General features: G+C 39.6%; 2 protein-coding genes across 2 annotated transcripts in view; one reads left to right on the top strand and one right to left on the bottom strand.

Annotated features, from left to right (window-relative positions):
- LOC125242019 overlaps positions 1 to 14,082 on the bottom strand; it is a 145,125-nt gene that overhangs the window by 24,049 nt on the left and 106,994 nt on the right. The gene's annotated exons all lie outside the window — the stretch shown is intronic.
- Positions 9,899 to 13,814, top strand: LOC125242020. Its single transcript, XM_048150725.1, has 2 exons — positions 9,899 to 10,350; positions 13,454 to 13,814. Exons 1-2 carry the CDS (start codon positions 9,904 to 9,906, stop codon positions 13,469 to 13,471), a joined length of 465 nt encoding a protein of 154 aa, XP_048006682.1. The 5' UTR covers positions 9,899 to 9,903; the 3' UTR covers positions 13,472 to 13,814.

Raw genomic sequence — 14,082 nt, 5'->3', positions numbered from 1 at the left:
TGCTCACTGTCAACCTAACACGCTCCTCCTCGCTTCGCTCGTCGTCGCACCTAAACTGACCCTGTCACACACGAGTTTTCTGTTATAATACTAATAAAATTATTACATTACATTTATGCCTTGTAATAATAATTATTGTCAAACGTGGTTTTGCATGTAGAAACATTTTTTGACAAAAAAATAGTTGAGTAGAGTTAATTTTGTCCAGTAATATTAATTTGACAAAAATAAAGTTGAGCAAACTTTTCGTGCCCAACTGAATGCCTTGGGAATAAAACTGACATTATCATTTGACAATAAAATTTTAAGTTAAATTTGGCAAAAAAAATCTTCGGTAAATTAAATTAATCCCGTAGAAATGAAAATGCAAATGCCTAAATATTTTCGAAATTTGCGATGTGAAATTTTGGCCAAACATGTTTTTGGGATATAAGTTTTGCCATTAAAAACGTTTGCGAAATAAAGTTTTGTCTAAATAAAATTTGACTAAGTAACATTGTGCCAAATGATAATTTGACCAAACAAAATCATTGCGAAACATACCTTTGCCAAACAATACTTTGGGAAATGAAACTATTGCTATGTGATTATTGGGAAATGAAATTTGACGAAACGTTTTTTGGCGAAACGGCAGGACACCGTTAAATGCACAATGATGTATTATACTCGTATGCATCGTATGTTTTTGACTTTATTGACAACATGTCAAAATTCAAGAACAGATCATTGTCAAGGTCATGCATTTAAGGGCTAAAAACGCAACAGGCGTCAAAATGCTAAAATTAACTGGACTGGGTGGACAACTGGGTGTTTCTGACTAGTTTTGAAGAAAAACAATTAACAACAACTCTGGTAAAAGATGTGAAAAGTTGAGAATCTCAGTTACAATGAAACAATTTATGTAGGACAAATATTTTATTTTTGCTTAAGGATATCAGTTTTGAATATTTCTTTGCGGCATAATACTAATATTTTAAAATAAGACTCACTTGAGTATTTATATAAAGAAAAATATATTTTTGTTAATTTTTAAGCAAAAATCCGTTGTCCAAAACAAAGCACTTATAAAATAACTTTTATAAGTGATTGGTTTTGACATTTCCCACGGCTTCGCTCACGTTAGAAAGAGAGAAAAAGTAGCCTATATCACTCTCTATCCCTTCAACTATTTTCACTTAAAAATCACGTCAATTCGTCGCTCCGTTTTGCCGTGAAAGACGGACAAACAAACAGACACACACACTTTTCCATTTATAATATTAGTATAATTATATATCCCGATGGCTTGGGATTCAGAAACCTCGCTATTGATTTCAGTTAAAACCAAACATCCTTTGTCAACAAACCGGCAGTGAAACGACGCCACAAGATAAGTGGCAACAACTGATGAATATGGAAATGCTCTGAAAACAGAATAATCGGATCACTGAGGAAATATTTAGCTACCCACATCATCACTCTGGGTATATATGATTTTAATTGGAATAAGGTATAGGGGGCAATCTCGACTGGTGCGTAAGTTCAACCAAAGAGGATCGGGTATGTATGTATATTCCTATTTTGAATTAGCCGGAATTATTGTAAACAAAAGTGTGGCCAGTGCTATAAAAAAATTGCACCATTCAAGGTATGGAAGTGAATTTTAATAGCTAATTAAAACCGTCTTCAAATGCGATGGTGATAATATGGTGGTTATAAATTTAATTATTGGTTTTGTAAGTATCTGATATGACAGAACTTCGTCAATTTTGGACCGATTTTTATATTGATCATAATATAACAGTCATTGTGTTCAATCGCTTCACGATTTTAAGTATGTAATAGAGTGACCATTAATAACTAGTTAAAAGTAATTCGATTTTCTCTCGGCCCTTACTATGAGAACCCCTGACTTGAGCTGCACGTGTTACTTTGACAGTGACAGCAGTTTGTTTACGTTTATTCCGTTCAATTCGTAATTGGATTATAGATCATTACTGTTAAAGTGAAATGTTTAGTCACAGTGCGTAGACTGCCATCTCTCGACAGCTTTGAAACTTTTGAACCTCAGAGTACGTAGCCGAATAGCACAAACGCTTACGAAACGCTCGTAGATATCTATCTCTATCGCTCTGGCGTATAATGTCATTTCTACGACGCGAAACGAAAACGAAACGCCGTGAAAGGTAGTCTGGCTCTATCGCGCCAATACGCAAGAGCGATAGAGATAGATATCTACGAGCGTTTCGTTTCGTGAGCGTTTGTGCATTCGGTTACGCACGCAGGGCGGTAAATTTAGCTGTCTACATCGCGGGTATCTATGATTTTAATTGGAATATATATTTTGATGAGAAATAAGGAGCTTAATGTGGTGCACGTGCAAAGAGATTAAATTGTATAGTTTAGTATCTCTTTAATTAAGCATTTCGTTATGAAAGATCGGAGTCTTCTGACATAGGTACTATACTCATTAGAAGACTCCAACCCACATGTCATATATATCAAGAGAACGTACCTGATCTACTTAGTGAAACGAACTCAGTCCAAACGAGGTTGTTCGTCTTTAAACTCTTTATAAGTAATCACAGCTAGCAGGTTTTCGAGCGTCAATTTTTGTATGTATGTATGTATAAACTCTTTATTGTACAAAACACAAATATGACACAGGATAGACAGTACAAAGGCGAACTTATCCCTTTAAGGGATTTCTTCCAGCTAACCTTTGAGTAGGTGAAATGTGGTGACTGTGTTTTGTAGGTTGAAGTCAACGAAAACATAAAAATTACATTACGACAGCCTTAAAAATTTTGAACCTCAGAGTACGTAGCCGAATAGCACAAATGCTAACGAAACGCTCGTAGATATCTATCTCTATCGCTCTTGCGTATAATGGCATTTCTACGACGCGAAACGAAAACGAAACGCCCCAGAAATGTAGTCTGGCTCTGTCACGCCAACACGCAAGAGCGACAGAGATAGATAGCTACGAAAGAAATATTATCGTGAGCGTTTCGTGACCATTTGTACATTCGGCTACGCACACTGGTCACTTTAGCATACCTAATATAGTAATTCCGATAAGACAAATCAAAGGAAACTGCAATCAATGAAGAATAGACCGTAACTATAAGACGATGTAGCTTCAAATAGATTGTAGTGCGTACTCTATTGCTTTAGTACTCATTTCCATTGTTCCATAACTTAAATAATTTTTCCCCTCACTATAGCGAGGAAACTACAACGCAAAAATGCGTTTTATCACTGCTTTCAGTAGTTCCACAGGTGGTAAATCATCTTTATTACTAGATTCACCAACTTTTATCAATTTTAAAGCAGTTAATTTGACTTTATTCAAGGTCAAATTACTTTACCCACTAGTGGATAAAATGCGTTTTTACCCGCTGGTATTAAAGGACAAAACACGTGTTTCCGAGCTAGTGAGGGGAAAATAAATAAGGATATTATGCGGTACGGTACAGTTGTTCAGTTAAATCTGTACACTTTGACGAACAAAAATATCTAAAATTATGTTTAAAAGCACTTTCAGGCGGGCAAGCACAATCGGGTATAGGTACACCGTACAGCCTATCACGGAAGGTCGTCCTTTCTGTAATGTTTGCGAAAGGTATGCCCCGACGCAATCCATACCTATAGTATATAGGTCCTATACTAGTACTACTATTATAAATGGAAAAGTGTGTGTGTCTGTTTATTTGTCCGTCCTTAACGACAAAACTGAGTGAATTATCGTGATTTTTTTAAGTTGAGATAGTTGAAGGGATGGAGAGTGACATAGGCTACTTTTTGTCTCTTTTGAACGCAAGCGCAGCCGCGGGCAAAAGCTAGTAAGGTTCATAAATCACACAAGTGTGCTACGCCCGCAGAGACAATAGGTACAAATGTAGTTTTTCCCACCCTGGTACTCAAAGTAGTACTTTTCTATGTCGAAACTTCAAAGGGTCATATTTTATTATTATAATGATTTAATGAACTGTAAAAGATCGACGATACACGGGCCATTTTTTTTTTAATTTGGGTAATTTTTACGCCATTCATACTCAGAATCGCGAAGTCTTTCGATACTAATAGGACTGAGTAAAAATGTCCCAAGATTTTCCATACATTTTTCAAACCTTCCATTCCGTTACCGCCATACGAAATGTATGAAAAAATGGTAACGGAATGGGAAAAAAATCTTGGGACACTTTTTTTTCTTCTATTAGGATTGAAAGAGTTCGCGATTCTGAGTGGAAACCACACAAAAATTTCCAAATCCAAAAAATGTGTGGAGGCCACTTTGAAAAAAATGGCCCACTCGCGAAGAGATACCTAATAACTCGTGTCGATTTTAATTATGGCAACACTAAAATTAACTCGCTGTCAATTTTGTGACGGCAATGAAGCATAGAATCTGTCTAAAAATTTCATTTTTTCACATTCTGAATGTAGATTCGTGCTTAAAGTTTATGTAATTAAAACAAAAACAATTATTTTATAGAAATTTCACGCTTAATTATCGTCACAAAACTGACAGTGAGTTAATTTTTGTTAACAACTTACGCTGATGGAGGAGTACCAAATTCTGAAAATGCTCTTCGATTTTCCTTTTTTCCGAACTTGTAACACATGTAATGTAACTTGTAACACACTACTACTGTTTGCATAAGTCTGTAGATGTAACTGAACGTAAAAAGCAAGAAGTATAATCCGAGATTGCTTTGAGATAAACGTCTTATTTGCCGCTTTTCCAAGTCAAAGGGTCTTCCTCACGTTTTCCTTGTTGATTTTCTTGGGAATTCTGTCAAACGGTTTTCACTCTGGTATATTAAGCAATCTGTGTTCAAAAAACGTTTCTGAGAATTTAATAATAATAAAAAATTATTTAACGGTGTTCTACTGCACTGGAAACGCTGGTGGCCTAGTGGTAAGAGCGTACGACTTTCAATCGAGAGATAAAAAGGTACGGTGGCCAAGATGGCGTTACACCTTTGGGGAACGTTCGGCTAGATGGCGCTAATATTAATATTTGACATTTACTAACACACACACATCAAGCTAACATATGGGGCAAATTGTCAAAACTGAGATTCAAAAAGTTTTAAGCTTGTGTCGAGAGATGGCAGTCTATGCACTGTGTGACTACACATTTTACTTTGACCACACCTCGGACACTGGCGATCAAATGTAGGAAAGAGGCGCGTTCCTAATAACACACAGTCTAAGCTTGTGTAGGTGAACGCGTACTATGCTTGTATGAGTGAGATATGACAGGTCGACTGTTTGCGTTTTTGACAGGCGGTAACTGTGAGGTAACTGAGAGGGGGTGAGTGGCACTTTCAGCGGGGAGTGCAGGGAGTGGCCATACTGTACGATAGTACTCTTTATTATACTGTGCTTTGACAGTAACTCTCTAATATTATAGAGAGTCTATTGGTCGAAAAGAAGAGCAACGCGCGCAGGGCGGCTCGTAAGACTGTGTGTGGCTCTGCGGAACCGGTGAATTCAGGTCTACGGATCGCCACACCGAGCAAGGCGCTCTACGTGTCGCGCTTACACTACTCCGCCGTGGCTGACGAGGTGGTGGACTACGTTCGCCGGAAGACTGGCTACACGCTGAGGGTGCAGCAGCTGCAGTCGCGTCACTACGTGCACTTCAGTTCGTTTGTGGTACGTGTGCCGCGGCCGCTGCAGGACACCATCGCGAGCGCAAGACTTCTGGCCGAAAAGTGTGGTTTTTCGGCGGTTCCGGGGCAACCTGCCGAATCCTACACCAGGCCAAACGACGCAACGGAGCCACGCTGTGATGTCATCGCCCAAATGAATTAATTAATTTTCTTTTTTTTGTTCTTTTTTTTGTGTTTTTCTCTCTTTGTTTTTGTTATCTAAGTTTCGTGACGCATTGGTTATACTGTAAGGTCATGACCTTACAGTATAACATGTTTTTTAATAAATAAATAAATAAATAAATAATACTCGATCCTCTTTGATTATACATATTTATTTACGAAATGCGTGGTATTTCTTCAGATTGTCTCCTTTGTTATACAAATTCCTTTCTTTAGGTCAAATATAGATAGGACAAAGGGTCTTTTGTATCGAGAAAGACATTTTGCTTTTTCACGAACAAAAGCTATAGGTACTTAATGATTTATAATTTAGATATTTATACTAGGTATATTTCTCTCTAAATAGGAACATTTTTGACGACCGGTTTGGCCTAGTGCGTAGTGACTCTGCCTGCTAAGCCGCGGTCCTGGGTTCGAATCCCGGTAAGGGCATTTATTTGTGTGATGAGCACAGATATTTGTTCCTGAGTCATGGATGTTTTCTATGTATGTAAGTATTTGTATATTATATATATCGTTGTCTGAGTACCCGCAACACAAGCCTTCTTGAGCTTCCTATAATATTTATTTATTTATTTTTAATTACATACTAATGTAATGTTTATTAATTATTCTGTGTTAAAATTAAAAACTAAATCGGGTCACTATCAAATTTACCTTATCGCTAAAAGACTATATAGCCGACATTGTCTGGATTGCGTTTTGTCTTTGTGGCTACGTAGACATGAATGCTAAATGCGTCTTTAGCAAAACGTCTGGATCTTGAAACGTACCAATTTAAAATGATCTAACTGCGAAACATCTTCATCTTGGAATGTCTGTATTACAAAACAGACATTGTGGGTAGGTGGTTATAATATCTAATATGCATGTGGGTAAGAACATGAATAAAGAGTCAGTCTTGATCTGAGCACGTAGTTTCATTGACGCGTCCCGATACCTTTACATGGCGCAGCCGAGATAAAAGAACCGTTAAAGTATTTGTTTTTAGTATATTCGCGACCGTTCGCGATGGAGTCTATCTTGCCGCCGCCGTCGCCGTTTATTTTCGATAATAATTTGGAAAATGTGACTTCTGGCAATTTGTCTGTGGAATGGACTAAGTGGAAAAAAGCTTTTAGTATTTACTTCGACGCGTGTGAGTTATCGAAGAAAGAGGAAAAGGTGCAAATTAGTATTTTGCTCCATGTCATCGGGGAGCGAGCTCGGGAAGTGTACCAACAGTTCGAATCGGAATGCACGACGTTAAAGAGTTTGATTGAGCGGTTTGATAAGTTTTTTTTGCCTAAGAAAAATTTAACTATAGAACGGCACAGATTTTTTACTCGTTGTCAGCATGATGGTGAGTCGATCGAGCAATACGCTTTTGAGCTCAGGAAGCTGGCTGCCACCTGTGAATTCGACAAGCTAATGCAGGATTTAATAAAGGATAGACTGATTTGTGGTATAAAAGAGGACGCATTACGGGAGCGGCTGTTACGTGAGCCAGATCTTACGCTAAGTAAATCTAAATATATAAAAGAAGAAGCTGACTGACTGACTGACATATCAACGCACAGCCGAAACCGCTGGTCCTAGAGATTTCAAATTTGGCACGTAGGTTCCCTATATAGTGTAGAGGAGCACTAAGAAAGGATTTTCCAAAATTCACCTCCTAAGGGAGTTAAATGGGGGTTCAAAGTTTGTATGGGGAAACAAGATTAGTTTGACTAATTTATTCGAAACTTCACAGGAAGATTCCTTAAGACATATGACTGAATACGTGTTTCAGGTTTTTTGAAAATTTAACCCCTAAAAGGGTGAAAAGGGGGTGATAAAGTCAAAAAATCAATATGGGTATCGTTTTTATGGTTTATCGGGTCGCTGATCACGATAAATACAACGTTTTTAAAATCTAACGAGGCGGAAGTGAAATACCTTCTCCCCTGTTGTGGTGCAATAGGGTTTAAATATCAAAAAAATATATAAAAGAAGATATTGACTGACTGACTGACATATCACCGCACAGCCGAAACCGCTGGTCCTAGAGATGTCAAATTTGTCAAGTAGGTTCCTAATATAGTGTAGAGGAGCACTAAGAAAGAATTTTCCAAAATTCACTTCCTAAGGGGGTCAAATGGGGGTTCAAAGTTTGTATGGGGAAACAAGATTAGTTTGACTATTTTATTCGAAACTTCACAGGAAGATTCCTTAAGACATATGACTGACTACGTGTTTCAGGTTTTTTGAAAATTTAACCCCTAAAAGGGTGAAAAGGGGGTGATAAAGTCAAAAAATGAATATGGGTATCGTTTTTATGGTTTATCGGGTCGCTGATCACGATAAACACAACGTTTTTAAAATCTAACGAGGCGGAAGTGAAATACCTTCTCCCCTGTTGTGGTGCAATGGGGTTTAAATATATAAAAGAAGATATTGACTGACTGATTGACATATCAACACACAGCCGAAACTGTTGGTCCTAGAGATTTCAAATTTGGCACATAGGTTCCTTATATGGCGTAGAGGAGCACTAAGAAAGGATTTTTCAAAATTCTCCTCTTAAAAGGGTCAAATGGGGGTTCAAAGTTTGTATGGGGAAACAAGATTAGTTTGACTATTTTATTCGAAACTTCACAGGAGGATTCCTAAAGAAATTTGACCCCTAAAGGGGTGCAAAGGGGTAAAGTCAAAAGCACAATATGGGTATCGTTTTTATGGTTTATCGGGTCGCTGATCACGATAAATACAACGATTTTAAAATTTAATGAGGTAGAAAAGAAATTTTCTCTCCTGTTGTTGTGCAATGGGGTTAAAATATCCAAAATAGCCATAAGTATAGCTTTAGTTTTTATCTTTACTTCTGGTTCAAGAGATTTCAAATTAACACGGAAGTTCCTTAGAGGAGCACTAAGAAAGGATTTTTTAAAGTTCACCTCCTAGCATGATAATTTGACAGGGGCAAGGACAGGGACAGGGCCAGGGACAGGGACGGGGACACGGGACGGGGACGGGGACGGGGACGGGGACGGGGACGGGGACGGGGACGGGGACGGGGGGACGGGGACGGGGACGGGGACGGGGACGGGGACGGGGACGGGGACGGGGACGGGGACGGGGACGGGGACGGGGACGGGGACGGGGACGGGGACGGGGACGGGGACGGGGACGGGGACGGGGACGGGGACGGGGACGGGGACGGGACGGGGACGGGGACGGGGACGGGGACGGGACGGGGACGGGGACGGGGACGGGGACGGGGACGGGGACGGGGACGGGGACGGGGACGGGGACGGGGACGGGGACGGGGACGGGGACGGGGACGGGGACGGGGACGGGGACAAAGATAGAGATAAGAATAGGGATTGGGGTCGGAATAATTGGTCGGCAATCGATATCAAGGCAGTGTAAAATGCAGGTGGCTCAGTGGGAAGGTATTAGTAAGTAGGCATCAGCGAGTAAGTATAGTTTATTTTTTACATAATTGTAACAGTGTTTGACGGTGTATGATTAGTACCAATAAATGTATCTATCTATCTATCTATCCTGCATCCGTAATAACTATTACATTCAATGTGCTGTAAGAAGATCGTTGCTTGCTTGCCTTTTATATGTTTACGTTTGCAATAAGTATAAGCAAAATGGAAAAAATTGTAAGCGATAATGCAAGGAAGTACTTTCTACCCTACCGACCATAGCGTCGAGATACTGGCTATGTGGGTTGTATGAAGTTTCCCCAGTATAAATATTTAAATAGGTAAAATACATACATATTCGTACCTACTACCTACGCTGTGGTTGCTTTGTAACAATTCTACAATCATTGCAAGAATTTATTTTAAAGCAATAGTAATATGTGTAAGGTACAGTCAGCCAAAACCGGACCGTACAGCAAATAGATCAGTTACAATGGCCCTCCAGTCGAGAATGGCCCCGCTTTACCTTAATCGAAATAATCGCGGACATCTGTACCTACAAAGAAACCTAAGGATCCAAATGAAAATCTTATTTTTTGTAAACGTTTCAATAAGAATACTTTTATTACGCGGGCGAAGCCGCGGGTAAAAGCTAGTCTTTGGATATTTGTAACTTGGCCCAGATGTCCAAGGTGCAAGCGGGGGCTATAAAGCAAGAGGCTGTGGAACATAAGGCATATGTGGTGGAAAATAATCCGAGGCATAGCGATGAGTACAATTGGACAAGTGAAGGTAGTCGAAACAATCAAGTTTGGGGGGTAAGTCACCGAGGAGCGCCGGCGCATCGAGGAGCGGCGCGCGGCCGGGGCCGGGGCGGCCGTTATCAGGCCCCCGCCCGCCTCCCCGCGCCCGCGCGCCCCAGTCCTGCCCGGCGGGATCACCTGTTTAATCGGCAAGTGCGGGGTGTAAATAGTGCTAATGCTAATGTTTCGTGTGCGCGATGTGGTTTGCCTCATGGCAGTTCAAAATGTCCTGCTATTGGCAGAAGGTGTCTGAAGTGTAGTAATTATGACCATTTTTCGCGGATGTGCAATGTTTACGAGGTGCGAGCTGAGGAAAACAATGATCAGGTAGGAAACTGCTGTACTAGTTCGAGTGTTTGGTGGATTGATTTGTTGTTCGAAAAGGGAAATATTAAATTTAAATTGGACACTGGAGCCGATGTAAATATAATACCGCTTAGCTGTTTGAGTCAAATTAGTTTGAATAAGAACGATTTAAGCGCGACGGGTGATACATTGAGTGGGTACTCAGATCATCCCCTCAATGTAGTAGGCAAATGTAGTTTGAAAACAAAATACAGGCAACGGATGTATATTCTAGACTTTATTGTGGTCGACACGGCCTCAGATCCTATATTAGGTAGGGATTCGTGTGTTGAACTAAATGTTGTCAAGCGAGTTTTACACGTCGAAATGAATACCGGTAGTAATTTAGAGCGACATGTGTATAGGGAGTATTCGGATGTGTTTGAAGGAGTTGGGTGCATGCCGGGGGTGTATAAGATCGAGCTGAACAGAAATGTTACGCCAGTGGTACACGCTCCACGAAAGTTGCCGGTAGCCTTGAAAGATAGTGTTAAAAAAAGTTAGATGAAATGGTTAGTGATGGGATTATTGCCAAGGTAGAGGGGCCCACGGATTGGGTCAACAGCATGACCGTTGTAAGGAAGGCTAACGGTGACATAAGGCTATGCTTGGATCCGAGGGACTTAAATCAGGCTATTAGGCGTGAGCACTTTAAATTACCGACCTTGGATGAAATGTCTGTCAATCTCGGAGGTTCTAAATTTTTTAGCACCCTGGATGCCAAGCAAGGATTCTGGCAGCTTCGTCTTCACGAAGATAGTACTGATTTAGTTACTTTTAATACAAGTTTTGGGAGGTATAAGTTTTTGCGTTTGCCCTTTGGAATTTCTTCAGCGTCTGAAGTATTCCACAAAAAAATGTACGAACAATTTGATGATTTGGAAGGTGTTTGTTTATTCATTGATGACCTTCTAATTTACGGTCGTACAAAAGAGGAGCACGATGCTAGGTTGTTACGCGTTTTGGACCGATGTCGTGAGATTAATTTAAAACTAAATAAAGACAAGTGTAGGTTTGGTCTGTCCGAAATAAAATATTTAGGACATAAGATTACTCAAAATGGCATTTATTCGGACGACTCGTATACGTCCGCAATAAGAAATATGCCTCGTCCAAAAAACACTAAGGATCTAGAACGATTTCTAGGTATGATAAATTATGTAGGTAGCTTTGTACCGAATCTCTCCGACAAAAATCATGCACTCAGGCAATTACTTAAAAAGGACATAGAATGGCATTGGTTGGAGTCGCATGAGAAAGCTTTTAACGATTTGAAACAGTGTTTGACAAGTGTACCTGTATTACAGTATTACAGTTTAAAAAAACCCGTGGTTATTTCTGTTGACGCTTGTAAGAATGGACTAGGGGCTTGTTTACTACAGGACAATTTGCCTGTATGCTATGCATCGAGGTCCTTAACAAAAGCTGAACAAGCATATGCGCAGATAGAAAAAGAACTCCTTGCATGCGTATACGCCTGCGAAAAGTTCTATAGTTATATCTATGGTCGAGGTGATGTCACAGTGGAAACTGACCATAAGCCACTGATAAGTATTATATGTAAGCCGATAGTCTCTGCTCCTGCGAGGTTACAAAGGATGCTCCTGCGTTTGCAACCATACAACTTCAAACTTGTATACAAACCAGGTAAGTATATGTATATGGCCGATACTCTCTCTCGTGCGGTGGATCCGGCGAGCGCTCCGAATGAAATTCCGCGCGATCAGCTGGACGCGCGCGCACAGGTGTGTGCCGTTCTGCTTAGCAACCCGCTTGTTGACTCGCACTTTGTACATATACAAAAGTTGACTCAGGATGACAGTGAACTCCAAATGGTAATAAGGTATATTAAAGAAGGCTGGCCGGAGTGTAAGCAGGATGTCGATGACCAAGTGAAACCCTACTGGGGTTATCGTGATGAATTGACGGTCGCGCATGGTATGGCATGGAAGGGCGATCGAATTATTATTCCAGCTTCTATGCGTAAGGAAATGTTAAGGCGGGTGCACATTGGGCACTTAGGATTAGAGAAATGCAAGTTAAAGGTGCGTGAATCTGTATTTTGGCCAAATATAAATAGCCAGCTAGAGGACTTAATTAAAAACTGTCAAGCATGTCTAACCTTTAAAAACCAGAATGGGAAAGAATCATTGATACCACATGAGATACCGGACAGGGCTTGGTCGAAAATTGGGGTAGATGTATTTCACTATAAGGAGAAAAAATATTTATTAGTAGTAGATTATTTTAGCAAGTTCTTGGAAGTGATAGAACTAAATTGTTTACTTTCTAGCCATATTATTGAGCAGTTAAAGATTGTTTTTAGTCATCAGGGCATACCTAACATTGTAATATCAGACAATGGCCCTGAATTTTCTTCCAGCCAATTCAAACAGTTCTCTCAGCAGTGGTGTTTTGAACATATAACGTCGTCTCCTTGCTATTCGCAATCAAACGGGCAGGTTGAACGGAATGTGCAGACCGTAAAAAATATATTAAAGAAAACTAGTGTTGAAAAAACTGATTTCAGGCAAGCACTGTTAGAATATTTAACCACTCCCATCACTAATCAGTTAGCATCTCCATCAGAGTTATTGAACAATAGAAAGTTTCGTGGTATCGTCCCGTATGCTCCAAAACTTCTTCATCCTAAAATCCAAGTGAATGTTACGGCAGAGTTAGAAAAGAGACAGATTAAACAAAAGCTACAGTATGACAAGACGGCACATGATTTAAAACAATTATTGCCAGGCCAAAAGGTTAAAGTTAGAGTAGATAAGAAGTGGGTTAGTGGCACAATTTTACAAATTAAAGGTATCAGATCATATTTAATTCAATTGATGCAGGGTGGTACTTTAGTGAGAAACAGGCGTCATCTTATAGTAGACTCGGAATTTAGGCCGGAGTTACCTGTGTGTCCCCGGCCTTATGACGATATCACCGTAACAAGTGATAACGATAACGCGAGGGCGCATGCGCCCGCCCGGCAGCCTCAGTCGCACGCGCAGCGTGCTGTCATCAACACGGCTCCAGTGTCCGATAATGCTCCAAACAGTAACAATAATTATGTCACTCGTTCTGGCAGGGTGGTGATTCCTCCTGATTGGTTTTAATTAGCAGCCGGGTTGAATATGCGCGGTTTCGAAGATGGATTTGTATAAGTACATTATTAAAAAAAAAAAAATACCTAAACAACTAGCAGTAAGGTTCAATTTCCATTGGAGATTAATTTTGTTTTTAAAAGGTTATGTAGGTAAAGAACACCTGTGCTAAGTACGAGTAGGTACATAACATAATGGGTTAAGTAGTTAATACAAAATATAATAAGTAGGTATGTACCTACTTAATAGTCGCTAAGTCGTTAAAGTTAAAGTGTAATAATTCAATAATAGATTAGTAACCAATTGTGTAATATACTGTATAAAAATGGTTCATTACCTCATGAACTGAAGATACTTTAAAGCTTTTATATTGCATGATATTTTATTCGCCTTTGTCTGTTTTAAAGATTAACAGAATAGGTATATAAAAAAAAATGTTCAGTAAAAATATATATATATGTACTTATGGAGCTACAGTAATTTTTTTTTATGTATACAATAAGAAAAATGTTTTGCTACTATATGAGTTTTTTATAGTATTTGCCGATATTGTGTAATCATTTAGAAATTATTTACCTAATCTCGAGGCTACGAATTATATATATATATGTCG

The sequence above is a fragment of the Leguminivora glycinivorella genome, unplaced genomic scaffold (assembly GCF_023078275.1).
Source record: "Leguminivora glycinivorella isolate SPB_JAAS2020 unplaced genomic scaffold, LegGlyc_1.1 Scaffold3, whole genome shotgun sequence".
NCBI lineage: Eukaryota > Metazoa > Arthropoda > Insecta > Lepidoptera > Tortricidae > Leguminivora > Leguminivora glycinivorella.
The sequence above is the reverse complement of the archived record's forward strand: the minus strand, read 5'-3'. Positions and strand labels throughout refer to the sequence as shown.

What these genes read in the sequence shown, in the direction of transcription:
- LOC125242020 (XM_048150725.1), top strand. Translation starts at nt 9,904, where the DNA reads ATGTCCAAGGTGCAAGCGGGGGCTATAAAGCAAGAGGCTGTGGAACAT.